Source organism: Xenopus laevis, chromosome 3S, assembly GCF_017654675.1.
Source record: "Xenopus laevis strain J_2021 chromosome 3S, Xenopus_laevis_v10.1, whole genome shotgun sequence".
NCBI classification, from domain to species: Eukaryota; Metazoa; Chordata; class Amphibia; order Anura; family Pipidae; genus Xenopus; species Xenopus laevis.
Window position 1 is genome coordinate 120,855,775 of NC_054376.1, and position 27,797 is coordinate 120,883,571.

The 27,797-nt window shown below is 39.7% G+C and overlaps 1 protein-coding gene across 3 annotated transcripts in view; it reads right to left on the minus strand.

Moving 5' to 3' along the window:
• Nucleotides 1-27,797, minus strand: part of gmip.S (GEM interacting protein S homeolog) — a 31,646-nt gene continuing 3,849 nt past the window's right edge. The window contains exons 1-21 of one of the 3 annotated variants that reach the window (XM_041588837.1): nt 26,628-26,741; nt 17,479-17,572; nt 17,300-17,369; nt 14,536-14,581; nt 13,667-13,792; nt 12,214-12,278; nt 11,271-11,381; nt 9,957-10,037; nt 9,349-9,531; nt 8,385-8,522; nt 7,418-7,608; nt 6,336-6,445; nt 3,648-3,749; nt 3,460-3,555; nt 3,208-3,371; nt 2,726-2,914; nt 2,331-2,468; nt 1,625-1,809; nt 1,172-1,445; nt 954-990; nt 1-189 (exon numbers count right to left, since the gene is read on the minus strand). In XM_041588837.1, the coding sequence (XP_041444771.1) occupies nt 101-189; nt 954-990; nt 1,172-1,445; nt 1,625-1,809; nt 2,331-2,468; nt 2,726-2,914; nt 3,208-3,371; nt 3,460-3,555; nt 3,648-3,749; nt 6,336-6,445; nt 7,418-7,608; nt 8,385-8,522; nt 9,349-9,531; nt 9,957-10,037; nt 11,271-11,381; nt 12,214-12,278; nt 13,667-13,792; nt 14,536-14,581; nt 17,300-17,369; nt 17,479-17,572; nt 26,628-26,649 (2,511 nt within the window). In that variant the 5' untranslated portion in view covers nt 26,650-26,741 and the 3' untranslated portion in view covers nt 1-100. Of the gene's footprint in view, nt 190-953; nt 991-1,104; nt 1,446-1,624; nt 1,810-2,330; nt 2,469-2,725; nt 2,915-3,207; nt 3,372-3,459; nt 3,556-3,647; nt 3,750-6,335; nt 6,446-7,417; nt 7,609-8,384; nt 8,523-9,348; nt 9,532-9,956; nt 10,038-11,270; nt 11,382-12,213; nt 12,279-13,666; nt 13,793-14,535; nt 14,582-17,299; nt 17,370-17,478; nt 17,573-26,627; nt 26,742-27,797 lie in introns of those variants that run through there. The other 2 variants (XM_041588835.1, XM_041588836.1) reach the window with 2 other exon arrangements.

Consider the following 27,797-nt stretch of genomic DNA (forward strand, 5'->3'; position numbering starts at 1 on the left):
ATTATCTATCCAGTCTGTTGAAACAACCCAATCTAAAGACAGGGATGGCCCTGGACTTTATCCTTCTTCATCCTCAGGTTCTCCACAAGTTTCTGCTCCTTTAGTCTTGGACTGTTCCATAAGCTTCTCTGGCAATGGAATTTTCTACTTCTTGGTCTTCTTTCACCTCTTGTTGGAATCTGTCACCATCTGATTAGAGATCAGAGAAGGGAATGCATTACTACTATGGAGGACCTACATAAAGAATAAAACCTGCCTTAGCTTGTGCTACAGAACATGAGTAGTTAAGTGGGATAGCCCCTCTCCAACATATTTAACTCCCTCCCCCTACATTCATAGCATCTTATCTCATTATTATATTCTTTTTTCCTCCTAATCTTTATTTTACTTCTTTCTTGTTTTGCCTCTTCTACTGTCCTCCCTACTCAGAAGGCCTAGAATGCTAAATGGGTCAACACTGACTTGATTGAACACTGCTGACCAGTAACAACCAGATACTTTAGTACAGTTGCCTGTTGTTGAGCTGTACTGTTCTGGAAAGGTTCCCTGAAGGCAAAGCACTTTATTTACTTGTATGCAGTGATGGGCAAATAAATTCAGCAGGCGCGAATTACTGTGTTTTGCCGCCATTGATTAAATTTGCAAAACTGCGGTGAAAATTCGCAAGTGATAAATCCACCCCATCCAAAATTTCTGCCGCGTGTCAGAATAGTCACACGCATAAAAATGGTTGTGCATCAAATTTATTCGGACACCCATTGACTTTAATGCATTTGGACAAAATAGGCGCACGTATAAACATTGTCGGGGGCTTGAAAATTGACGTGCGTCAAAATAATTTTAGCGCCTATTGACTTCAATGCGTTTCGAGAAATTTTTCGGGACAACGGGACAAATCCGCCCAACACTACTTTTATGCAAAAGATAAAACTATTGGGATTAAAAAACCATACCTGATACACGCCTGTCTGATGAAGTCTCTGTTACACCCTGAGGGACAGATCAAAGATAAAAAACTTCAATTGATAAGAAACTAGAAGAAGAAAAATGGTTCAAATAAATATATTATCAGTTATCAGCTGTGGTATTGGCCCAAAAACCTACCTGATGCTATTTCTGTACTGCAGTACAGATGAAACATCAGGTAGGTTTCTGCCAACATACATGCTACCTTAATGGCAAAGGACCCTCTTAAATCTTCTGCTCTTTCCACTTCTGCTCTTTCCTCCTCTGAATTCTGGGGTCTGGCAGAGGGCAAGTCATCCATCCCAAAGATCTTCTCATAGTTGTTTATAAGGAATTCTACTGCCTGGGATTGGTAACCAGTGTCAATCAGACAGTTCACTGATATGTCCTGACCAGGCAATGGACGAATCAGAGTTGGTCCAAAGATTATCCCCAGATTATTAGGGTTCATCTTGTTATCCTCAAACCTCTCTGAAACTCTGAAATGTAGAACAGGAAGGAAAGAAAAAGATGGATCATCATCTAAATGTGTAAGGCATGTCTCAAGGGAGCTGAACTGGTTAACCCATAAAGATCTTGTAAGGACAACGACTGGAACTAAATCCCTACTTATTGTATAATGGTACTGGGTTTATAACTATTCTTTCTTGACTCTCACCTGTACAGATGAGCTGTGAGATGACGAAGTGTGTTGTAGTTACTGTAAGGCATCCTGCATAGAAGATTCTTCATTTGATGAATAGCATCGTGGCCAGCTTCATTCTTCTTTGTGTCTTCCAGGTAGTCTCTTGAAAAAGTCATGAATTGCTCATAAAGTTGATAAGGGACAACTGAGTCTGGGAGCTGAAAGAATTAAAATCACATTTGTTAATAACTACTGTCTCTGTCTTACCTTACTAAATGTGCTCCCAAAGCTCTCAGCCACATGTACGATTCCCATAGAGAAAGCAAAATTCATATACCAAGTCTTATACCATCCATGTCAATTAAAGGGGTTGCTCACTTTCGTATTAACTGTTAGTATGATGTAGAGATGGACATTCTGAGACAATTTGCAGTTGGTTTTCATTTTTCATTATTTGTGTTTTTTTTTTTTTACTTATCATCATCATTTATTAATATAATGCCAACAAGATATGCAGTGCTTTACCTTAAAGGGATACTGTCATGGGAAAACATGTTTTTTTCAAAACGCATCAGTTAATAGCACTGCTCTAGCAGAATTTTGCACTGAAATCCATTTTTCAAAAGAGCAAACAGATTTTGTTATATTCAATTTTGAAATCTGACATGGGGCTAGATATATTGTCAATTTCCCAGTTGCCTCCAGTCATGTGACTTGTGCTCTGATAAACAAAGAATACCTCCTTTAGAAAATGCTTGAGTGAGCTTGTGATATCATGTGGTGAATGGCCTGAAAGGTCCACCAGATCTCTCCCATTCTCAAATGCCTGCAGAAGCTTCTCCACCCGGGCTTTGGCTCCACTGATACGATACAAACCCTTAAAGATAGGGGTATAGGAAGTTATGGAGTTAGGAATCAACAAATGAGAAAAGTAAATAACAATGAAACACTTACAAAGTGGTTGATATAAGATGCATTCTGGGGATGGATCAGCGAAAAGGTGGAGGAAGAAGTAGAAAGGGGGAATCCTGACCAAATATTGAACTATAAAGGTTGGCTTGACACATAACACTCACAATAACACTAGTATAGAGCAAAGAAAATATGAGAGAGCTGAAGTACAAGCCTGTTTACCTGTTGTCCCAGTGCCCGTTGTTCAATTTCTGCAGTACATCTAACAATGATGAAAGGAACCTCTTCTGGAAAGTACCGAGGAAATTGGCTGAAGTCTACTCCAAACAGGGGAACTTTAGGGGGAAGCTTCCGATGACCGCACTTTATAAGTAGGCCTTCCAAGCACTTTCTGTGGCATGTCAGTAAGCACTGCAACAAACACACAATAAGAAGAGACATTCATGGCTCTAATCAACCTGTAAAAACTTTACCTACAACACAATCCACTACCTGCTCTGAAGTAATTGGGAAGTGATTTTAAGGGCTTGTGAAGGTTAGAAAGTAGAGAAGCTGATTCAGGAGCAGTAGAACAAACACCAGACCAGTACTAGAACTGGACCACAACCCACACCTACATTTACCTACACATTATCTCCAGTGCATAAGTCTTTTATTAAATGACCCACATTCTATATGAACAGAGACTCTAAATGCTTTCTCACCTCCTCACACTCCACACCAGAAACCAGAAAGTTCTCACACTCCCTGCACTTGCTGGGGACTCTCGTCCTCTTAAGACGGTGACTTTGAGCAGCCAGTGACAGAACCCCCAGCCTCTCCATACTCTGCAGTGGCAAACCATTTTCAGAACTGGCATCTGTTGAATCTGAATGAAAATGGAAAATTAAGTGTGTTACAATATACAATATTAATGAAGATCCTGCAAGATGGAATTTTAAGGACACCATACTCACCAACATCCTCTGCATTGAAAGAATCTCTTTCATCTAGATCATCTGAAGACATCGTACCAGTGGAGGAAGCTTTAGGTATTCTTCTAGCAAAGTCACCTTAAGATTTAATACAATTTAGAAGATCTGCTTGGTTGCTGCAGATAATTCTAATTTAGCATTAACAAAGGGGTATGAAGAGAGGCTGTTACCTGGGCTGTCGCTTAAAGACTCTTGGGATCTGTAGTCGCTGGTAGCACCCATGCTCTCTGAATCACTGCTGGGAATTTTGCTGCCCCATGAACCCCTTTCCCCTTAAAAAGGACAAGTAAAAAATTATGAACTATGAACATTAATATAAATACTGTATATTATATTATATAATACATTCAGGGCCGCCATCGGGGGGGGACAGGGGGTACAAGTGTCCCGGGCCTGAAGGGGGGCCTAGCAGTGCTGCTTTTTCGAAAAAACCGGGCCCCCCTTGACAGCGCCGAAGCCTGCGGCAATTTCCGAAGTCCTGAACAGCCGAAATACGGAAGTGCAGAGAAGCCGAACAACTGAAGTCCCGAAAATAGCCGAAGCCACGAAAATAGCCGAAGAATAACTCCAAAAGCAGCGAAAAGACCCGAAGTCATGAAAACAACCGAAACCGAACTCCCGAAACGGCAAAAATAGCCAAAACCACGAAGATAGCTGAACCCAAACTCCTGAAGTGGAAAATAAGACCCAAAGTCACGAAAGGAGGCAAAGTTGAAGTCCTGAAGCCATGAGTTCAATTCTACTGAACACCAATTTGTGTTTTTTTATTTTTTTTAATCCCCTGGCCACCAATGTATTATTTTCATATTCTATAGGCCCCTGCCACCAATGTTTTTTTAAAACATATTCTTTGGGGCCCCAATTTTTTTTAACTTGTAAGGGGGGCCCTGGCGCCAATGTTTTTTTTAAAATATTTTTTGGTGCCCTAATTTTTTTTAACTTGTAAGGGGGGCACTGGAGCCAATGTTTTTTTAAAAAAAAATATTCTTTGGGGGCCCAATTTTTTTTATCTTTTTATCTTATAGTGTGGCCCTGGTCACCAATTATTTTTTTAACTTGTAGAGGGGCCCTGACCACCAATTTTTTAAAAAACTTTTAAGGGGGCCCTGGCACCACAGTTTTTTTTTAACTTATAAGGGGGCCCTGACCATCAATAGCTTTTTATAACGTGTGTGTGGGGGGTTACTTTTTTTAGCACTGATGTCTGTGTGGTCTTTTAACTGTTGTGTGGAGTGGGCGGGATCTGAGGTGGGGCTTGGGGGCTGGTTTTTACAATCTCCCATGAACTCTAAATTCGAGCCTTGATAAATCTGCCCCTAACAGTGAAGACCCATACTTTCAGCTTCACTCACTTTACCAAATGTTTTAAAAAGGAACTAGCCCTTTAACATCAAACAATAAAAGTGTTTTAAAGTAATAAAAATATAATGCAGTGTTGCCCTGCACTAGTAAAACTGGTGTGTTTGCTTCAGAAACACTACTATAGTTTATATAAACAAGCTGCTGTGTAGCCATGGGGGCAGCCATTCAAGCACAGGATACACAGTAGATAACAGATAAGTACTACTATAGTTTATATAAACAAGCTGCTGTGTAGCCATGGGGGCAGCCATTCAAGCACAGGATACACAGTAGATAACAGATAAGTACTACTATAGTTTATATAAACAAGCTGCTGTGTAGCCATGGGGGCAGCCATTCAAGCACAGGATACACAGTAGATAACAGATAAGTACTACTATAGTTTATATAAACAAGCTGCTGTGTAGCCATGGGGGCAGCCATTCAAGCACAGGATACACAGTAGATAACAGATAAGTACTACTATAGTTTATATAAACAAGCTGCTGTGTAGCCATGGGGGCAGCCATTCAAAGGAGAAAAGGCTCAGGTTACACATCAGATAAGCTCTGTAAAACATAATTGTGTAATCAGTTATCTACTATTTAACCTGTGCCATATAGTATTATTTCAAGTTCTGCAATGGCTACACAGCAGCTTATTTATATAAACTATAGTAGTGTTTCTGAATCAAACACACCAGTTTTACCAATTTAGGGCAACACTACATGATATTTTCATTACTTTAAAACACTTTTATTTTATTAGTGTTACTGTTCCTTTTTTTTGTTCACTTAAATTATAGCCTTACTATCAACAACCTTGGAGACCAAAATGTGATTTGGGAAAATCCTCTGCTTTATTTAAGAATATAAAATATGTTTGATATTGTTTATTGTATATGCCACTAAGTGGAACAAGGTAAGTTCAAAGGACAGCCCTGTGCTACTACTGTATCTGCCATTATGTCCTTTTCAAAGAGAAAATGTCACATCTCTGATTGTCCTGCTGTACACAATTCTTTTCAGTGGCAGAAGAAATATCTTTTCTTTTAGAGGTGTGAGTGGCTTTGGGAGGTCTGGGAGGATCTGAATCTATACATGGACTCCCAGTGCAAGACTGAAACAGAACTACAACACTGAATACATTAAGGGGGTTATTTATTAGTCCAAATGCCAAAAAAAAAATCTATAAAATGCAAAATGGAAAAAAAAAGAATTTTTCGAGATTTATTATACCCCAAGAATGGAAAAAGTCCAAATCCAAAAATCTGGAAAAAAGCAGAAAAAATGGTACTATTCAGGAAAAAACTTGTACAATTCGGTTTGTCCCCGATCTGATTATATCATGCTTTTTAAATAATAAATAAGGTCACATCATGGATTTTAGTCTGGTTGGACTTTTTTCTTTAAAAAAAATCAGAAAAAAAAACAGATTTTGATAAATAAACCCTTAAGTGTTAGTTACCAAGCATGGTACTCTCGTTAAAATCCAATGAGAGACAATGCAAACCTTACCTGCTGATACCTTTAATGTTCCATCCTCTGTCTTTATATTGAGGTCAGACAAAGATGAGGAGACTCTGACAAGTTGCACTGCATTCTTCCATCTACCAACAGATGGTGATCTAAGCAAAGGCAGACAATAAAGCTATAGCAGATCTTAGCCTGGAAGAAGGGACTGGTGATTACTTTATATTATTATTATTTGGTTGAGTATTACTGTAGTCCTGTTTCATCTGTGCATAATATAGTATAACCCTCAACTTCTGTTGCCTTATTTGACATGGGAAATTGTGTTCTGTTGATCCAATAACGAGTATTACTTTTCTACATGATAATTCACAGTGGCAGCATAGTTAGGTACAAATGTGCCCTCTGATAATATTCTTTAAATAATACTGTATGTTACTGGGGTTTGGCAGTACAGGTATGGGATCCGTTATCCAGAAACCTGTTATCCAGAAGGCGCCGAATTACAGAATGGCCATCTCTCATAGACTCCATTTTATCCAAATAATGCAAATTTTAAAAACTGGTTTCCTTTTGCTCTGTACTAATAAAACAATACCTTGTACTTGATCCCAACTAAGATATAATTAATCTTTATTGGAAGCAAAACCAGCCTATTGGGTTTATTTAATGTTTAAAGGATTTTCCAGTAGACTTTCCAAATTACGGAAAGATCTGTTATCCGGAAGACCCCAGGTCCTGAGCATTCTGGATAACAGCTCCCATACCTGTATGAGATACTGATAACTGTGCCCTGAATGACTTTTAGATTTAACAAGAAGGTTGTCATCAAGGAGTAAGTGGCTTTTTAGACACATTATGATTATGTCTGGAAGACTTTTAAAAGAAGGAATTAAGACTTTCATATGCCATACAATACCCACCAAAGAACGTATTTAGTGCTGTGATATTGACACCCAATTGACAGTATACAAAATGCTTGATAAACTCTTCCAGAGCCTACTCTTCCTTGAGACCTTTCCATAAATTTGGTGGGTCATGAGTAATCCAAGAAACCATTAGGCCCAAGAGAACTTTTTCCCCCACACATGTCCATAGTACAGTATGTCTCTCTTACGATATGTCACCTTTGTCCTGCTGGGATATACTCTTCGAAAGAGAATTTTTCAGGATCTGTGTGCTTCCGTGGCAGAGTCAATATGAACTGCAGGTATCGCGCCCCAGACTCATAGGGGTCACATGTAGTCAGCAGACCTCCATAACCACAAGGGATAGCCTCATACTGGGATTCCTTCATACGCAAGAGGTTCATGGTCACCTGTGCATAGTAAAGATGACCACAGTGTTCACCAAGAGGACATTTTACTTATTCACTAATCTCCTGGTACAGAGAATTTTCATTTAGAACTGTACCCCCTCTTTTTATATCTAAAAAAGTCCATATGTATCCCCCCTTAAATGAAAACTATACCCCTCAAACAATGTAGGTCTCTATTAAAGATATTGCATAAACAGCTCTAATGTAAAACCCTGCTTCATGTAAAAAAAACATTTTCAAAATAATATACATTTTTTTAGTAGTATGTGTCATTGGGTAATCATAAATAGAAATCTGCCATTTTAAAAAATAAGGGCCGCCCCCTGGGATTATATGATTCGCATTGCACACAAAAAAAGGTCACATGAACCAATTAACAGACAGAGTTGTGTCTTTTGCTTTGACACTTCTTCCTGTTACAGAGCTGCAGTATTTCTGGTCAGGTGATCTCTGAGGCAGCACACAGACCATCACAAAATGGTGGTTTAAGGCAAGAGATGTAAAAGGGCAATATTTACTTAAATATATATTCCAGTTTGATAAGATTATTTAATATGCCACTTAATATGATGTAAACTATCTGTTGCTAAAGTGTTCATTTTGTGGATATAGTTTTCCTTTAAGTGCCAGGGGCATTTGATCTGTGACTGTTGCCAGTACACACATACAACATACCACAATGTTATGGCACAAATATTGATGAATGTATGTGACTTTATCACATTTTTTACAGGTAGAATTCCCATGTATGTATTTATCTGTACCAGGACACTTACCTCCTTCAGTACTTGGTCCCCCTGGGTTATCAGCTTCCTAATATGCGATACAATTCTCTCTTTGACCTTTTGTTGCTGCTGAGAGCGAGCATTGGCCTCCTGTACACACGAACGGTATGACAACTCCGCTTCTATGGCCTGAAAGATTAATTTCTTAATGAAACTGGACTATGCACTCGAGAATTCCAGATATGTGAAAGTTGAGATTTTAGAAAAAATGACTTCAATTATAAATGTTCTCTCTTTACTGCTGTACTGCAAGTTGGAGTGATATCACCCCCTCCCTTCCCCCCCCAGCAGCCAAACAAAAGAACAATGGGAAGGTAACCAGATAGCAGCTCCCTAACACAAGATAACAGCTGCCTGGTAGATCTAAGAACAACACTCAATAGTAAAATCCAGGTCCCACTGCAACATATTCAGTTACATTGAGTAGGAAAAACAACAGCATGCCAGAAAGCAGTTCCATTCTAAAGTGTGTGCTATATTTAATGCATTACATTTTATATCGTAGAGTGAATTATTTGCAGTGTAAACAGTGTCATTTAGAAATAAAAACTACACCATAAAAATCATGACACAAACCTTTAAATACTTTCTCGTGGCACTTAAACACAACAAGAATATTACACTCTCTTCTTATTCTTCTACCACTACTGCTTAAAAAACACTGTGCGACACACATCTATTTGACCACTCTTTCTGTTCGGTTTGGCAACCCTAATGTGAGTGTCACAGACACTTTCCAAGATGGTGACCCCCTGTGACAAGTTTGAAGTCCTGGATCATTGCTGCTATTGACAAGCTGAAACTTTAGCCTCGTGCAATAAGTTCAGTATATAAAATATGGCATTTTTAGCCACATACATGTGTAAGTTTTAGTTATCCTTTAAGACAACCTTTATTCATTCTAAAATACTGAATGTGCCAATATTTAATCAAAATGTTTTATTATTAAACTCACCTTGGACTGGGCCTCGTCCCGGGACTTCCTTCTTTTCTCCACAAGTTTGTTTGCACTTCCTGTGTGACCACTTACATTCTGTTCTTCCTCTATCTTTGCACTCAGTTGCTTTGCCTTTTCTAGGTCCTCACAGCGTTGGATATATAGCTGCCGAGACTTGCGCAGTGCTGCACATGAGTCCATCTAGAGAGAGAGAGAGCGAGAATAGGGAAAAAGTTGGATGAGGCATTTTTAAATTTTACCCCATTATGTTTAAAGGAACCAAAAGGTTGAAGAAGCTCTATATACCAAACGTTTTTAAGTTACATTTATATGTAAATAACAGATTTCCTGCAACACAAAATGCTCGAAATGCTTCCATATTGGGGTCAGTTGGATGGTGGGAGCAGCAGTAAATTATTAGTGCCTGGTTTACATTCTCCTATACCTAACAATATACAATATAATATGTATTTTGTCTTTTTCTCTCTGATGTTGTTACCTAGGGCAAATGTCCTTTTCCTAACCACCTATCCCTGCTTATAAAGAAAATGCAAGTATTTTTTTTGAGAAAGATATAAGGGGCTAAGAACACAGGCAATAGATTACCAAAGGATTTAGTTTAGTACCATTCGTTTCTGCTCTCTCTGCCACTGCTCCCGAAATTCTTTCCTCCATTTTTCGATTTCTGTCTTCTTTGCAGATAGTGGCTGGTGGGAAAAATAAAAAAAAGAGAGATTTTTAATTTTGACTGTAAAAGGACAAATGAATCCAACAGGGTTAGTGTGTGTGTGGGCAGTGCTACTGCAGTTCCCTAAATGTAGGACAAAAAAGGTAGTCCCTTAAAGTGATATGGAGAGATTCTGTACACATGAAAACAAATTGCTTGCTATTACCCAATTTTGAGAAAGACTGAATAGAGTGGAGGTGGCCCTGCTCGTAGAGATCCACTCATTTATCGATTTCGCCAAACGAGCAGATCTCTCCCAGATGTGCCCACACTGAGGTGGGCGATATTGGGCCTATCCGATCATGGGCCCTAGGCCCCAACGATCAGATCATAATGCAGCAGTAAGGATGGTCGGATCACGGGACCGCATCAACAAACAGATGCGATCTGCGATCTGATGGTTGGAGGGTCACATACACGGGCCAATAAGCTGCCGACTAAGACTAAGTCTGTCGGCAGCTTTTATCGGCACGTGTATGGCCACCTTTAGTTACTGTGCCTCTGCTTATTGTATACGTTCCCTAAATGTAGAACAAATGAGGTAGTCTCTTAACATAATATGGAGAGACTCTGAACAAATGAAAACAAATTGGTTGCTATTACCCAATTTTGAGTAGACTGATTTGAGTAAAGGTGGCCATACAGGTGGTCAGATTGCGGGACCACATTAACAAACAGATGTGGTCCATGATCCAATGGGATTTTTAGTCTTGCCCAATTGACATCTGGCTGATGTTTAGCCAGATATCGATCGGGGAAGCCCATCGGAGGGCCCCATACACGGGCCAATAAGCTGCCGACTCAGTCTGCGGGGAAAGCTATTATCGGACCTTGTATGACCACCTCTTATTACTGTGCCTGTGTTTATTGTATATGGTTATGAGAGACTATGTACAAACTATAGATGGCACCCAGAAAAAAAGTCCCTGTACATAATGTGTGGGTATAATATAAAGAGACCCTGTATAGTGTATAAGAATATTTGAAGAGGCTCTTTGTAGAATGAATAAGGGTTTTATGGGGAAGTCGTTTGCATAGTTTGTTTATGAGAAACTCTTGGTTGTAAGAAACTCCATGAAAAAGAGTGCGGTGACTAGAAAAGGGCCCTTTAAGTGGGTTTACTAGTACAACATAAAAGGAAGGTATAGTAATGTAATATTGAATAGAAATTTCCTGCTGTGATTGGTTCCTATGCAGAGGTTTCTCTCTTTACCTGGCAATATTTCTTCAACTGTAACTGGGCCAAGGTATCATGAGCAGCGTTTGCTGTCTGGGTTTCATGGTCCATGAGCAAGAGGTGGACACATTGTAAAGGCATGGATGCCTGTGAGAGGCCAAATAAGATACACAATGAGTGGAAACATAATGCATGGGTGCTGACAGGTGCTTTTGCTAATTAAAATACTCATCACACTTTTCCTGACTTTCTAATATGTAGAGCCCTGTTGGGGACAGCTAATGGCCTAGAGCAGTGATCCCCAACCAGTAGCTTCGAAGCAACATGTTGCTCTCCAACCCCTTGGCTGTTGCGCCCAGTGGCCTCAATACAGGAGCTTATTTTTAATTCCTGGCTTAGGAACAAGTTTTGGTTGTATAAAAAACAGGTGCAGAGTCTCAATATAGGTTGACAATCCACATAGGGTCTACCAAATGGCCAATCACAGCACTTGGCAACGCAAGAACATTTTTCATGCTAGTGTTGCTCCCCAACTTATTTTTTTCTGAATGTTGCTCACAGGTTCAAAAGGTTGGGGATCCCTGGCCTAGTGCCTTATCCCTGCCAGAACTATACCCTGGGTCTCCAGTTGATCAGCTCTGCCTTGCACAATATGCCGATTTTTCTCTTGTGGTAGAGTACTGGATAGCAATTAGAAACTCAGTCTAAAGAAATCTTAAAATATTTATAAATGACCACTGGATGTCTACAGCATGTACTTTCCACATACAGATGCAGCTTTTAGTGTCCAGCTACAAACAAGAACATCTTCCAGCCTGCAGTAACAATATTATATTTTGTAAACTCAAGTTATCTAGAACATAGACAATGTAGATAAACTATAGCTATTAATGGTAAATTCCTTCAACCATAATTCTCTGTAGATTGACCCCTCCCCCCCCACACCTTAATTCAATCCCTTTGGTGTCTGCTTAAATACCTGTTGGGTGAAGATGAGCCTGGTGGACTCGGCCAGTTTAATGGTGTTCTTAACAAATTCAAGTTCTGGAGAAAGAGATGAGATATGAGTCTGTGCCATTTATTTGATACAATATGATATACTACACAAACAGCAAAATATAATTTAGTCTGGATTTTTATAGAAATACATACAGGAGAATGAACAAACCAACTAGAGCTAGAAAGGACTTTTCATAATCTGTCATATGCTATGCTTGTATAATTATTGCATACATTGTATCCATACATACAGGGGGTTATTTATTAAAGTCATAATGCCAAAAACTAGAAAAATTTTAGGTTTTTTTCACTATAAAATGTGAATTTTTAGCGGACAAAAACTTTAATTTTTCGAGTTTTATTATACCCCAAGGATGGAAAAAGTTAGAATCGGAAAATCCGGCATCTCAGACCTGCTGAGGTTGTATATGAATCAATGGGAGAGGTCCCTATCCTATTTTGAGGTTTCTTCAGTCTGCACTGAACGAAAATCAGACTATTTCAGAATGTTTTGGGCAAACATATGAAAAACATTTTTGTGTTTGTCCCTGATCCGATTAAATCATGATTTTTTTTTATCAATAAATAAGGTCCAATCGTGGATTCTAGTTTGGTCAGACTTTTTAGATTGAGATAATGAGAAAATTTTGGACTTTGATAAATAAGGCCTCCCTGTGTATCCTACTATTATTATTATAATCATTAGTAGTAATTATAATAATACAACAAAATAAACAATAAAAAAATAGACAAAATCTTCTATATAGTAGGGTCTCTTAGTAGTACAATGGTTACTCACCACATCAAGGTGCACTGCCCTGGGCCCTCAGCACAAGGGGCGGATAAACCGAAATCTCGAATAGAAGCAGGCACTCAAGGGCAAAAACTTCCACAGGTAGATGTTCCAAAAGTGAAAAAGTTTATTGTGTCAAAACAGCCTGACGCGTTTCATGTTCCAAACACTTAATCATAGGCCTATGATTAAGTGTTTGGAACACGAAACGCGTCAGGCTGTTTTGACACAATAAACTTTTTCACTTTTGGAACATCTGCCCGGTGGAAGTTTTTGCCCTTGAGTGCCTGCTTCTATTCGAGATTTCGAATAAAAAAATAGAGTGCAGAAACAGGACAAACCGAGGGGCAAAAAACATTTAGAACATTTGTAGACATGCCACAGAGGGAGAATCACCAAGAAAGATGCCAGATCCACATCTCATGCTCTCTATGGGGACTTAACATGGGGACCACAAACTAGGTGGGAACGGCTATACAGTAGTGAACGGGGGACCACAAACTAGGTGGGAATGTCTATACAGTAATGAATAAGTATTTTGAAGCTCTAGACTGAAATGGTGAATACGTTTGTGAAAATTTCAAAGAGGAAGGAGGGAATAGTACTTGAGAGAGAGAAAATATCTTAAAAATGTTCATACCATTGTTGAGTTTTTTTTCCATATACCCCAACACCTCCCTCACATATTTGCACCAACGCTTTGCATAGTTGAGCGCTGACTCCACTCCACCTTCAGTGTGCAGCAGGATATCATCAGCTTCCTCAACTGTGAAGAAACGCAACATTAAAGGTATGACCACCTTTATAATTTTATTTTTACTTAATGGAAAATAGGAGTACATTTTTAAGAATGGTCCAGAATGAGTCCTCTCCTATATCAGAACTACAGATGGTCAGCAGCACAAGGTGATAAGACTAAGACAAGTGTATAAAGGCTTTGATTGATCTACTACTAGCAATCACTATTTCTCAAGGTGAAATAAAAGCAGAGTAACCATTAGTGGTGTAACAATAAGTAGCCAGGCAACCCACATATATATTTTACTGGGCCCCACATGTGGTACGGGATCTCCCCTACCCTATAGTGTCCTCTATAGTCAACTTTGGGGGACTTTGGAAAAACAAAGTGATACATATGTTTTACCACTGCCCAATTCATTTTATAGCCAGTGGAAAAAATTTGAAAGAGATCAGTTGCCCACATAAGAGTAAACTGTTCCCTCCTCTTCTGATCTTGTCACGTATCACTGTCCTAAGAAATCAGGGAAGTACGAGAGCAACTCTTAGTTCTGAGAGCACTTCTGCCCATGATCTGGCTGCACTCTGCAGCTCGCAGTAGATGAAAAACACAGCCTTGTCTTACCATTTCAATTTAGGAATGAGTAGAGAGTGGTAGGTGGGATGCCTATGGCCATAGGAGAGGGCCACTATGACCTTGGACTTGCATAGGGAGTAAAGCATGAGTATTTAGAAAATAATACATTTAGTAATTACTGAACATAGCCTGACCTCCTTGATCAACTGACGCCCGTGATAGCTCCAACGGTGTGCTGATCTGCGGAAATAAAATGAACCCTTACTAAACATATTTTAGATACAAAAGTTGTGTGAATGGATATTACAGTGTAACAGAACAGAAAGCACAATGCTAGAATTCCCCAATTAAGGCTGGGACATTACATGCTTACCATCAAATCAGTAACCAGTATGTCATAGTCTAACAAGGAAGGGAAAGCCCAATGACAGAAATAGTTTATTAATATTTCTATTACAGCAATATAAAGTAGTATGAGCTGGCATGTTTAGGTTCCCTTTAGCTATTTAAAAGTCCTGCAAATGACTTGGAGAAATAGGGAAGACTAATCAGGTGCTATGTGGGTTTTAAAGATTAAGCCTTTAAAAAAATCCCATAAAACAGCACCCAGAATAACATACAATTTTTCCTGCATTCAGACTCATTCAACTTCTAAATTACAAGCAGTACAACTGCAGCTCATCTCAGCTATTAGTCTAGCATGAAGCTCTGCCCCCCCCTTTGCTGAGCCCCCCTTCTCTCTTTGATTCTGAACTTGGCCAAAAGGGGTCTACTGCATATGCTTACTTAGAGAGAAAGACAGCTCCCAAAAAATGGCGGAGCTGCGTGCACACACAAAGTTTGAGGCCAACACACAACAAAATTGCGGTGCGCACAAAGAATTTTGTCTGAAAACACACAACTTTGTATCAATTCTGACCTGCGCCCACCATATTGCGAAGGAGTTAGAGGGAATATTGGTGGAGCTTCACGCTAGACTAGAAAGTAGCTGAGATGAGCGTCAGTTCAGTTGCTGTTATTTAAAAACGAAATGAAACTGAATGCAGGGAGAAAGGTATGTTATTCTGGGCACTATTTAGAGTAATTCTAGAGATAGGGAAAACCAGGTTTATGTATACTTCTTAACAGCTGCCCAGAGCACATTGAGCATGTGCAGAGTCACTGACACTTCTAACAAAATTTGGCAGCTCCTGTGCACAGCTTTGAAGGCCTGGATCATTAGTGTTATAGAGAGGCATTTACATCCATATTCATTTTTAAAGTTTAATTTTAAGATGTTTCTTTGCCTCTCAATCAATGTGATAATAAATCCTAATATGGGATTAATATCTTAAAAATAATATATAGGGGAAGAAGTGAGTAGCCAACAGTAAGGTATTTTATCACTAAAGTGCATTAGCAGAAAAGGCTTGGAGTTTGTAGAAGTGGAACAGCTAGGGGCACATTTACTAAGGGTCGAATATCGAGGGTTAATAAACCCTCGAATTCAACCCTCAAAGTAAAATCCTACGAACTAGAATATCGAATTCGAAGGATTTACCGCAAATCTTTACGATCGATCCAAGGATTTTAATCGATTGATCGAAGGATTTTTCTTTGATCAAAAAAACCTTAGAAAACTGATGGGGAAGGTCCCCATAGGCTAACATTGTACCTCGGTAGGTTTAAACTGCCGAAGTATGTAGTCAAAGTATTTTTTAAAGAGACAGTACTTCGACTAACGAATGGTTGGATAGTCGAACAGTCAAACGATTTTTAGTTCAAATCGATGTCGAAGGTCGTAGTAGCCTATTCGATGGTCAAAGTACCCAAAAAAATACTTCAAAATTCAAAGTTTTTTTCATTCGAATCCTTCACTCGAGCTTAGTAAATGTGCCCCCTATTGTAGCTCCAGAAGCTGATGTCATTATTTATGAGTAATCTCATAAGTACCAGTCCCATTGTATGCACCAAGTATGTCGTATTAAAATAAAGGAAAGTCTATTTACAGAAATATAAATTGGTCTCTCTAGAGCGAGTCTGCAACTTATTGGGCCAATAAGGGGATCACGAAAGTGTCACAAAAGGGCCCGCCTGACTGTTATCAGGATGAAAATTAAGCAGATATCAATTGGACAGGAGAGCATTAGCATCATCCAACAGGTCTCCATAGACCCCAAAAGGATGATCCGATGATTGCTAATAGCACCAACGATGATCAGACCAATTTGGCTTTTCGTGACCTCCCCAAACAAGCGGATCTGGTTGTATATTGCAAGCGAGTGCACAGGGCCATCACCATCCTGACAAATCTTTGGTTGTTGGGGCATTAATGAGAATTGTACTTATAGTGGATGTTCTTTTTAATTTTTTGGTATAATGAAAAAAAAAGAAACAACTTTCCAATAAACTTTACTTAAATATTTTCAGTAGTTTGAACTTGAATTGCTATGGAAAGCTATGTTTATAATACAGGTATGGGACCTGTTATCCAGAATGCTCGGGTACTGGGGCTTTCTGGATAACAGATCTTTCCATAATTTGGATCTTAATACCTTAAGTCTACTCGAAAATCATTTAAACATTAAATAAACCCAATAGGCTGGTTTTGCCACCAATAAGGATTAATTATATATATTTTTTGGATCATGTACAAGGTATTGTTTTATTATTACACAGAAAAAGTAAATCATTTTTAAAAATGTGGATTATTAGATTTTGGATTGGATAAAATGGAGTCTATGGGAGACTTTCCTTTCCGCAACTCGGAACTTTCTGGATAACAGATCCCATACCTGTAATTCGAAAAATTGCCTCAAATGATATTTTCTTTCATTATGCAAAAACAGTTTTTGGGTGGAGATCCCCTTTAAACAACATCGAGCAGCCATAGAATGCTTAGTCCTACAATATATAAATAATGGGGCAAAGTTAGTGCTATTTTTCCTGCCACAGCAACCGACAGGCCCTTTCTCTCACCATTGACTCCTCTTCCTCATCTGGATGGGGTTCCAAATGCTCTGAATCATTCAAGAACATATCCACTGTCCTGTTCCAAAAATAATTGAAATTAGTAACTAAAGTTAAAACAATATTGACACTATTAAACCCTTCTTCCAGCCCCACTCCATGCCCTTTTTACTCCTGCTCAGCCATACTCATTTCCGAGGCTTATCTCCAGTGCATCCAAAGCTCGGAATATTTCACTGAATCTCTTCCGACCCTCTGTGGAACCACCTGGCATGCTGGTATCTGAAATAAAGGACGAGTTACTTTACAGTGGTTGTTTGTTGGAGCTTCACAAAGGGATGAAATATAAGATTTGGAAGCAGAAAATCGCTTCTCCCTCTTTCAGGTGCCAATATGAGTAAGACACAGCTAGTCAAACCCTTTTTTTTTTTTTATAGAATTCATATATTTGACTAATTGAGAGCATTGGAAAGCTGTCTTTAATTTAAAGCAGGTGATCCACGGCTGCCACTGACCATTAAATATTACCATAAATATTAATCTGATCTTTTTCTAAGACCTGAGTTAAAGGGCGCTTACACAAGGGCGCATGTAAGTACAAAACGCAGGTGGGACACAGTATGTTGCATTTCACCTGTGTTCGGTGCATACATGCGTCTGTGTGAGTACAGCCCCCTTCACAATAATTGAGTGTGTCTGCTCCTGCGATCCCCTGTGGCTGAACGCAAGAAAGCGCAATGCAGGGGAACGCAGTTTATTGCCGTTTATTGCATAACCCCCAAAGACTAAAGCTTATTAACATTCTGCAAATAAAGATAATTTTTCCAGCCTTATTGTATGACCAGCATTGTGTGTAATGGAACCCTAGTGAGTGATTTGGTTAACAAACTGCATTGATCCTCCAAAAATGAAAACCATTAGAAAAAATTGAATGTGTGCTTATTTAATAAAATACTCTAACTAAAAATTAACTAAGAGGACCTAGCATCCTGCTACATTAAATCCACATAATAATGCAGTTACAATTGATGTTTCATATCAGGTATTCAGCTTATGAGACATCTATAACACAATAAAGGATATCAAAGGTCTTGGTGGTTCACTCCCTCTGCCGGTTTCCAAAGATGTCTGTTCTCCCTCAGACTTGTACAAGAATCCAATTCAAAGCTACGAAGGGAAACCAGCGCTCATCCAGCACGAGGTATAGACAGACAAAGGGGCAAGAAATTGATTCTCATATAGTGTAGTATTTTTTCATAGATATAGTCCACCCTTTTGTGAGATTTAAAATATTTCTAAAAAAGGTGCCTTCTCCAGAATATGCTATTTGCCATGCTTAAACTTCACACAATAGGTGAGTCTAATGTGAGGATACTCACGAACGTTTAAACGAAGTTTGGGCGTTTAGAAAGATAATTGGACGGTCATCCCCTCAATTCTCTCCAACCTCTGTAGCTTAAAAACAGTGCGCTGACATAGTGTAAAATGTGACGTCATCCACGAGCGCACTGGGATACACGAGGCGGTCGAGACGCCGGCAAAAACATCTACACCGGCTGCCTAAGTGACTCCAACAGATGCCGAACTGGTGACTTTTGTTTTAATGCGAAAATTTTAACAGCAACATTGTGAGTGTGATTTTAATGTTATTTTTTGGGATTAAAAAAGTGACGATTTTACACTATGTCAGCGCATTTATGAGACATCTAGACATATCATGACCTAGACTTCATAGTTATACTACTCATGCTTTACAACTCATACTCGGTCAAACACCATGACATTCTCTGGAAAAATGGTTGCCAGGCTTTTTCAACTCAAGCCCCCATGAATACCCATCTTTTGGTCAGGGCCCCAATAAGCTTGCGAAATGGGTACAATCAGGGCCGGGCCTGGCCAGCCAGGCACCCTAGGCAACCCTAGCCAGCCAGCCACCCCCGCGTGATGGAGAGAGAGGGGAGAGAGGGGAGAGACAAGATGGAGGGAAGGATGAGCGATGGAGGGGAGGGGTCAATGACGGAAGGGACATCGACGTAGGGGTCAGCAACGGAGGGGAAAGGTGGGAGGGGACCGACAGAGGGCACATCAATGGAGGGGAGAGGAGGGAGGGGACACAGACGGAAGGGAGGGAGGGCACAGCAACAGAGTGGTGGGTGACAGGGGGAAGGAAGGGGAGTGAGACTGAGGGGTGGGGACTAGGAGTAGGCAGAAGACAATTTTAGAGGTAGCTGCCCAGCACCCCCTATCATTGCACCCTAGGCAGCTGCATCTTTTGCTTACCCCTAATTCTGGCCCTGGGTACAATTGGAAAATTCTGCAGAGTCAGTCATTGTTACAAGAATATCACAGACAGCAAATACATATTCACCCCAAATCTCATTCGAATTGACCTTTGACTTGGGCTTGGCAAATCTCCCTAATTCCCACCCTAACTGGCTTCATGCTAAACCCCCCACTGTTCCAATCCCCTCCAGTGGGAGGACACACCTACAGTTTGGGAACCACTGCTTTAGAATTCCCTGGTAAAATCTGGAATATATTGTTCTCTGTAAAATTCTGATCCATGTACGGAAGGTACAAAGCAAGGCCACTTCCGTGCTTCATGTTTGAGATTCTTTTGCTTAAGTGTTGAGTTTTGTTTCTCTACACATGATATTTCTTGTTATACCAAAAAGTCTCAAATGGCCATCTTCAAATTCCCACCTGGATCATCCATTGAATTCGAACTTAAAGCAAGCTGATTTTTTTTCTTCTGTTTTTGAGATAAAAGTACATCTAATCTGGGAAATGAAATCATGCCTCTAGATGCCTACTAAGATCAGATCAGGGCTCAACTAAATACAGATAATTCTAAAGGTCCAGATACTTTCTCTCTTAGCTGTAATTTTTGTTATAGGCTCACAAAAAATGTGTGGAATACGTTGATGTATACTGTGACTGGCTTACAGGAGGTCATATGATCATTTACACACTCCAGTTAGGACAGAGACACACGTGGAGATTCGGGGGGAGATAAGTCGCCTGGCGACAAATCGGCTCTTCTTCGGGCAACTAATCTCCCGAACTGTCTCCCCGTCAGCTAGAATCTAAATTGTTTTCCGAAGTCACCGAAGTGCTCCAAGTGCCATCCTGCCAGCGATTTAGATTCTAGACAGTGGGAAGGCAGTTTCCCGGAGATTAGTCGGCCAAAGCAGGTGCTGGTAGTTCTTAATCCACATAATTAGTCATAAATCTAAGGCCCAGGTTCAGTCACTTCTCTGGAGAGTTTTCATTCATTTGTACTCCAATACTTACCCTTCGTTACTTACTCTTCCCTTTAAAACCAAAGAACCACCGGCGCCCAATTATTGTGCATAGCACTTTGTTACAGTTGCACAACACCCTGCCTCCACACCGTTGCGAGGGCTTTACCCCTGAGAAAAGGGTCTCATCCGGAGCACAAATATATATTATGGTAAGCCACGTTGCCACTCAATTTACTATATCGCTACACCATATTGCTGGATGAGCCAGTCTGCCTGTGGATATTGTATTCCTCTAGTATGCCAGGAATTGGCAATTTTTCTGAGGAGAGGATGTGTGGATATGTCTTGCATCTCTTCCTTCCAACATCATTGATGTGTCCTGAGAGGGAACTTTTTATAATAAGTTTCCTCGGGTTTGGAGGTTGTGCCAGAAGAGGTGAATCTGGAAATATATTATTTAGCTCTTCATCTTTTTGTAACGGGCCTTGTAGCTCTCTGACTATTTTCCTAAGGGCCTTTAGCGGTGGGTTGTAGGTTGTGACAAGTGGTACCTGATTTGTGTCTCTGTTTTATTTCTATTTCAGCATTGTTTCCTGGTAACCTTGGTGGCTCTGGGTATGTTGTGGTCTACAATCCTTGGGTTAGAACCTCTGTTAATAAAGTCTTTCATGAGGGTTCCAAGGTGTTGGTCCCTTTCAGAGGTGTTAGAACAGATTTGTTTGTAGTGGAGGGCCTGGCTATAGATGATGGCTGTTTAGTTTGGTGTGGTGGAAACTGTCATATATCAGGTAGCTTGGTTTGCTTGTAGGTTTCCGATATATATGGTGTTATGTAAGGTGCTGTCTTTAACATAAATAGTTGTGTCAAGAAAGTTATGGCAGAGACAATGGGGTGCCCTGGTTTACCTTCTTTAGATGCCTATTTTAGGGGATTCAGAAAAATTCCTCCATGTCATTGGAGAATTCTTTTTTGTCTATTGCTTTTGTTGGACAGAATGTTAGTTCTTTCACTGGTACTGTTAGCTCCTCTGTAGCTACAGGTTTACCATACTATGTTTTCATGCCCGTTCAGAATTTGTATTGCGTTCATTTGTGGAGTCTTTCCGAATAACAAAAATTTGAAAACATTTTTGTTTTTTTTACTATAAATTAGAATTTTTTGTGAAAAAATGCACATTTTTCTAGATTTATTATACTCCGAGGATGGAAAAAGTCCAAATCCAGAAATCCGGCATCTCAGACCTGCCGAGGTTGTATATAAGTCAATGAGAGAGGTCCCTATCCTATTTTGAAGTTTCTTTGAAATTAGCTGAAAATCCGTCTATTTCAAACTTTTTGGGCAAAAATCAAAAAAATTCAGGAAAAACCCTGATGCGATTTTTCATACGTTTTTTTTCCGGGTATTTCTCTGAACCAATTAACCAATTAGTTTGGCAGGACTTTTTTAATTAAAAAAATCTGAAAAATTCGGGTTTTGATAAATAACCTCCTAAATGTCATAATGGGCATCAAGGGTATATATTTATTTATTTTTTACCATTTTGGGTACAAGAACTTTTCTGTTTCCCATTAAAAATTTTGTCCAACAATGAATACAAATCATTCTGTCTTGTTGCTTTTGGAAACAGGATGTGGTTAGTTCATCTCTTAGTAACACAGTCAGAATTCAGCACAATGATGTGTAAAGCACTATTAACAAAGATATTCTCATCTCAACATATACTGCTGCTCCTCCCTGGGTATAAACAGCCTGTGCTCATGTAGAACACAAATACATTTGTAATAACCATTCAACACATATAAAACATGTACTGTATATAAACATACACTGATAATATTATACTGTTTCTATTCAGACACTGACCATTGTTAAGCAAAGACACTCAGTGCCCTGCATGGCTTGGAACAGCAACGCCAAAAAATGAAAGTATTTTTAAAGTAATTAAAATATAATGTACTGTTGCCCTGCACTTATAAAAGTTCTCTGTTACACAGTTAAATAGTTTATGTAAATAGTCTACTGTGTAGCCATGGGGGCAGCGAATCTCTCCCACTCACGAAACTCACGAAACTCTGAAAAATATTTCGGAACTCAGCAAAATTCACAAAAAACGCATTGTTTATATAAACTATAGTAGTACTTATCTGTTATCTACTGTGTATCCTGTGCTTGAATGACTGCCCCCATGGCTACACAGCAGCTTGTTTATATAAACTATAGTAGTACTTATCTGTTATCTACTGTGTATCCTGTGCTTGAATGGCTGCCCCCATGGCTACACAGCAGCTTGTTCATATAAACTATAGTAGTACTTATCTGTTATCTACTGTGTATCCTGTGCTTGAATGGCTGCCCCCATGGCTACACAGCAGCTTGCTTATATAAACTATAGTAGTGCTTATCTGTTATCTACTGTGTATCCTGTGCTTGAATGGCTGCCCCCATGGCTACACAGCAGCTTGTTTATATAAACTATAGTAGTACTTATCTGTTATCTACTGTGTATCCTGTGCTTGAATGGCTGCCCCCATGGCTACACAGCAGCTTGCTTATATAAACTATAGTAGTGCTTATCTGTTATCTACTGTGTATCCTGTGCTTGAATGGCTGCCCCCATGGCTACACAGCAGCTTGTTTATATAAACTATAGTAGTACTTATCTGTTATCTACTGTTTATCCTGTGCTTGAATGGCTGCCCCCATGGCTACACAGCAGCTTGCTTATATAAACTATAGTAGTGCTTATCTGTTATCTACTGTGTATCCTGTGCTTGAATGGCTGCCCCCATGGCTACACAGCAGCTTGTTTATATAAACTATAGTAGTACTTATCTGTTATCTACTGTGTATCCTGCAGCTTGTTTATATAAACTATAGTTATCTTTCTAGAGCAAACACACCAGTTTTAACAGTGCAGGGCAACACTACATTATAATTTCAGTTGATGGTGTTACTGTTCCTTTTAAGAGACATTAAACAGTATTGGTTGCTGTCTTAGCCACGTTTCACCCATTTATGGGCCCAAACATTCCTTTCCTCCATTCTCATCAGGCAAGATGAAAACCTAATTGGCCAAGGACTTCATTGGGCAGTGAATAAAGCCACCCTGGGCAGGTGAGCAATCACTATATGGCTAGCTTGGGCCACACAGAGCGTTACACAGTTGCTGCATGTAGATATCAACATACAGTTTTATTCTTTCTCATGGGGCAAGGTCTGTTATACCCACAGAAGAAATTGCAAAGCTTATTTTTAGCCAAATACAAAAGGCAGTAAATTTCCTGTGTGACATATTGTAAACAACAATGGTGTCATGCACATGTTCTAGGTCACATTTTACATGTTAACGACTACAACTCCCAGCATTCTCCGACACTTTATGCTGGGATTTTTAGTATTCTTATTCTACAGAGTAGCCCCAGGTAGGAAAATACTTATTTATCAAATGCACAGCTCTCACACACTAGCTAGGATCTTTGGTACTCTAATACCCACTAGTTACACATTACTCATGACCCCCATCACTCTAATGAGCACCAGTTACACACTACTCAGGATGCTTGGTACTCTAGTGTCCACCAGTTACACACTACTTATGGTCCTCTGCACTGTTTACACACTACTTAGGCACTTTAATGTCCACCAATTATACACTACTCAGGATCCTTGGTACTCTGATGCCCACCAGTTGCAAACTACTCATGTCATGATCATTGGTCCACTAGTGCCCACAGTTACACACTACTTATAATCATTGGTACTATATTTCCCAGCATTTACACCCTGCTTATGGTCCTTGGCACTTCAATGCCCACCAATTACACACTACAGAGGATCATTGGCACACTAATGCACACCAGTTACACACTTTTTATGATCCTTGGTACTCTGATGCCCACCAGTTGCAAACTACTCATGATCCTTTGTCCTCTATTGCCCACAGTTACACACTACTTATAATCATTGGTACTGTGTTTCCCAGTAGTTACACAATGCTTATGGTCCTTGGCACTTGAATGTCCACCAATTATGCACCACTCAATATCCTTGGAACTCTTATTCCCAAGATTTACACACAACTAATAATCTTTGTTATTCTAATGTGCACCAGTTACACACTACCCAGGATCCTTGGTAATCTAATGCCCACCAGAAATCCCAGGGTTGGACTGGCAATCAGTGGGCTCTGAGGGACTACTGTAAGTTGTAAAAAGAAAGAACTCTGTTGCTACTAGGGATGCACCGAATCCACTTTTTTTGGATTCGGCCGAACCCCCGAATCCTTCGCGAATACCGAACCGAATCCGAACCCTAATTTGCATATGCAAATTAGGGGTGGGAAGGGGAAAACATTTTTTACTTCCTTGTTTTCTGACAAAAAGTCATGTAATTTCCCTCCCCGTCCCTAGTTTGCATATGCAAATTAGGATTCGGATTCGGTTCAGCTGGGCAGAAGGATTCGGCCGAATCCGAATCTTGCTGAAAAGGCCGAATCCTGGCCGAATCCCGAACCGAATCCTGGATTCGGTGCATCCCTAGTTTTCACGGACTACTGTAAATTGCCATAGACAGTCACTATATTTTGGTCTGGTGGGACGGCATTTGTATACTTGAAATGTCAGGGCCTATTTTGTATTACTGCGTTGACCTGAATCCTGGAAATTTTAAAATACACAAATTACACACTGTTTAAGGCATGGTCACTCTAATGAACACAAGTTGTATCACACAGGATACTTAAAGCACATCTTTTACACACTACTCAGGAATGTGGTCACTCTAATGCACGCCTATAACACACTACTCAGAAAAGTGCATTACTGTATATCAAGGTACACCTTGCACAATAAGACATACTACTTTTGTAATGCTTTGGCACACCATTCTCTACACACAGTACACCAGTACCATTATAGTTATATAATACACAAAAATCATGAATATCCTGCAAATTATATCCTTATAAACGGCTCTTAGTGATGTAATCAGTTATAAACAGAGCTTAGCGATGTCATTTTTCTCACATGACTGACTAAAATTTGTGTATTAAAATAAATAAAGTACCCCTCGTTGGAAAATGTGAGGCTATTAAGAAAATTATCTTGGAGTTCCTTCTGTATCGTGCTTTTATATGGAACTCCTCTGTCACATAATATCCTTTTATTTTACAATAGGGGATACTTTATTCACTAAATAACACACTTTATTATTTGTGACAAAAAGGTAAGTGCTGCTGTAATACAGATACACATTTATATTACTCAGTGTGATATACATTATTATAAGTACTAAATCTCACTCTTCAGATACACTAGTTACACATAACTATGCACAGTGATTTGTATACAGGTATGGGACTTGTTATCCAGAAATCTTGGGGTCTTCCGGATAATGGATCTTTCCGTAATTTGGATCTTCATACCTTAAGTCTACTATAAAATCATGTAAACATTACATAAACCCAATAGGCTGATTTTGCTTCCAATAAGGATTAATTATATCTCAGTTGGATCAAGAACAAGGTACTGTATTATTTTTACAGAGAAAAAGGAAATCATTTTTTAAAAATTTGGATTATTTGGATAAAATTAAGTCTATGGGAGATGACCTCTCTGTACAGGGTTGGACTGGGGGGCCCATGAGGGTCAGGGCCCACCGAGTTTTTCCCGGTGTCCCATCGGGCCAGTCCAACCCTGTTTCTGTAATTCGGAGCTTTCTGGATAAAGGGTTTCTGAATAATGAATCTGTTACCTGTAACAGTAAATACTCTGTGCATAATACAGATATACGTTACACATTGCACCAAGGAACAATGCTCAGTTTAATATCCATATATATAAGTCCTACCCATTTAGGTACAAATTATTCTGTATATACTTCAGACGAGCTACACCGTGTAAAATATAGAGACATGTTACTCAGAGACCTACAAACGCCTACATTACCATACCCATCAGTTCATTTAAGCACACAACTGCCCATGATACACTTTCATTTAAATATGAAATCAAGATTTAGAGATAAATAAATAAAAAAAAGACTGCATAAACGCAGGGACTTACTAACAGGGAACGGGTTTCATGGTATCTTACCTCCTCCTAAACTTGAAGCCATTATTCACAGGCCAGGCTGGAGAAGCCAAGTCTGCATATGAAAAGTTGCAGAGACCCACAGCTTCCTGAGAGAGAAGATCAGGAAGTGCAGAGTGAGAGTGCTGAGCATTGCACTCACCCTTATAAGTCTGCAGCCGCCAAGCACACTCTCTACTATACACAGCATGGGCACTAGATCCAAAAAACGGGGGTATGTGTGTTATACACAGAGCAATGATCTTACTTATGAGTATTATGCACGGGATGTATATCTGTATTATACACAAACGTCTGAGTTCTTCCTGTATTATACGTTATAGTACACAGGGTGTATTATACACAGAGGAGGAGGTGTCTCTGCATTATACACAGAGGATGCACCTCGTCTGATTGGGGTGTCCAGGCCTGTGACCTCAAGGCCCCCACCACACCAGAAACAGAGGCCCCCATCTCCTCCCTTTACCCAACCCCCCATCTCCTTTGCCCAATCACCCACCCCCATGACCATAGCAAACTGATCCCCCTGCCCCAATCCCAAGCAGGCAATGGTCCATGGGGATAGGGAGTATTTTCCCACCTTCCAAGTTGAACCTTGGAGAAGGCGTCTCAGCATTATCCAAAGAGCAGGGAATGTATTTGCAGTATACACAGTGCTTGAGTGTATGTATATTATACACAGAGAAGGAGGCATACCTTTAATATACACAGGCCAGAGGTTGTATCAATACTATTTACAGAGCATGCACATTATACACAGAACCGGTTGTGTCTCTGCTCTAGGCAGGGTTGAAGGCAAGAGGACTCATGGGCCATATATGTCCATCTGGGCCATTTCTGATCAAACTGAAGCCACCCAGATCCACCCAACCACACCTCTCTAACAGGACTCCTTGAATTGGCTGCTACACTGAATAAATGATGTAGCTATTAAAGGGGAATGTACTTTTTGCTTGTTTTTCTTATTTTGCTCATCTGAAGAAAGCCACTAATCAATATGATCAGCGGGCCTTGGAGGGGCAGCAAATTGGAAATGCAGGTGCCTGTATTTTGATCCTCCAAATGTAAATGTAAATCCAAGTTCTACTATGCAGCACATAGAGTTGCCACATTTCCCGGAAAAAAATACCGGCCTTCCTATATATTTATCTTTTTTCCCTATTAACATTGGGA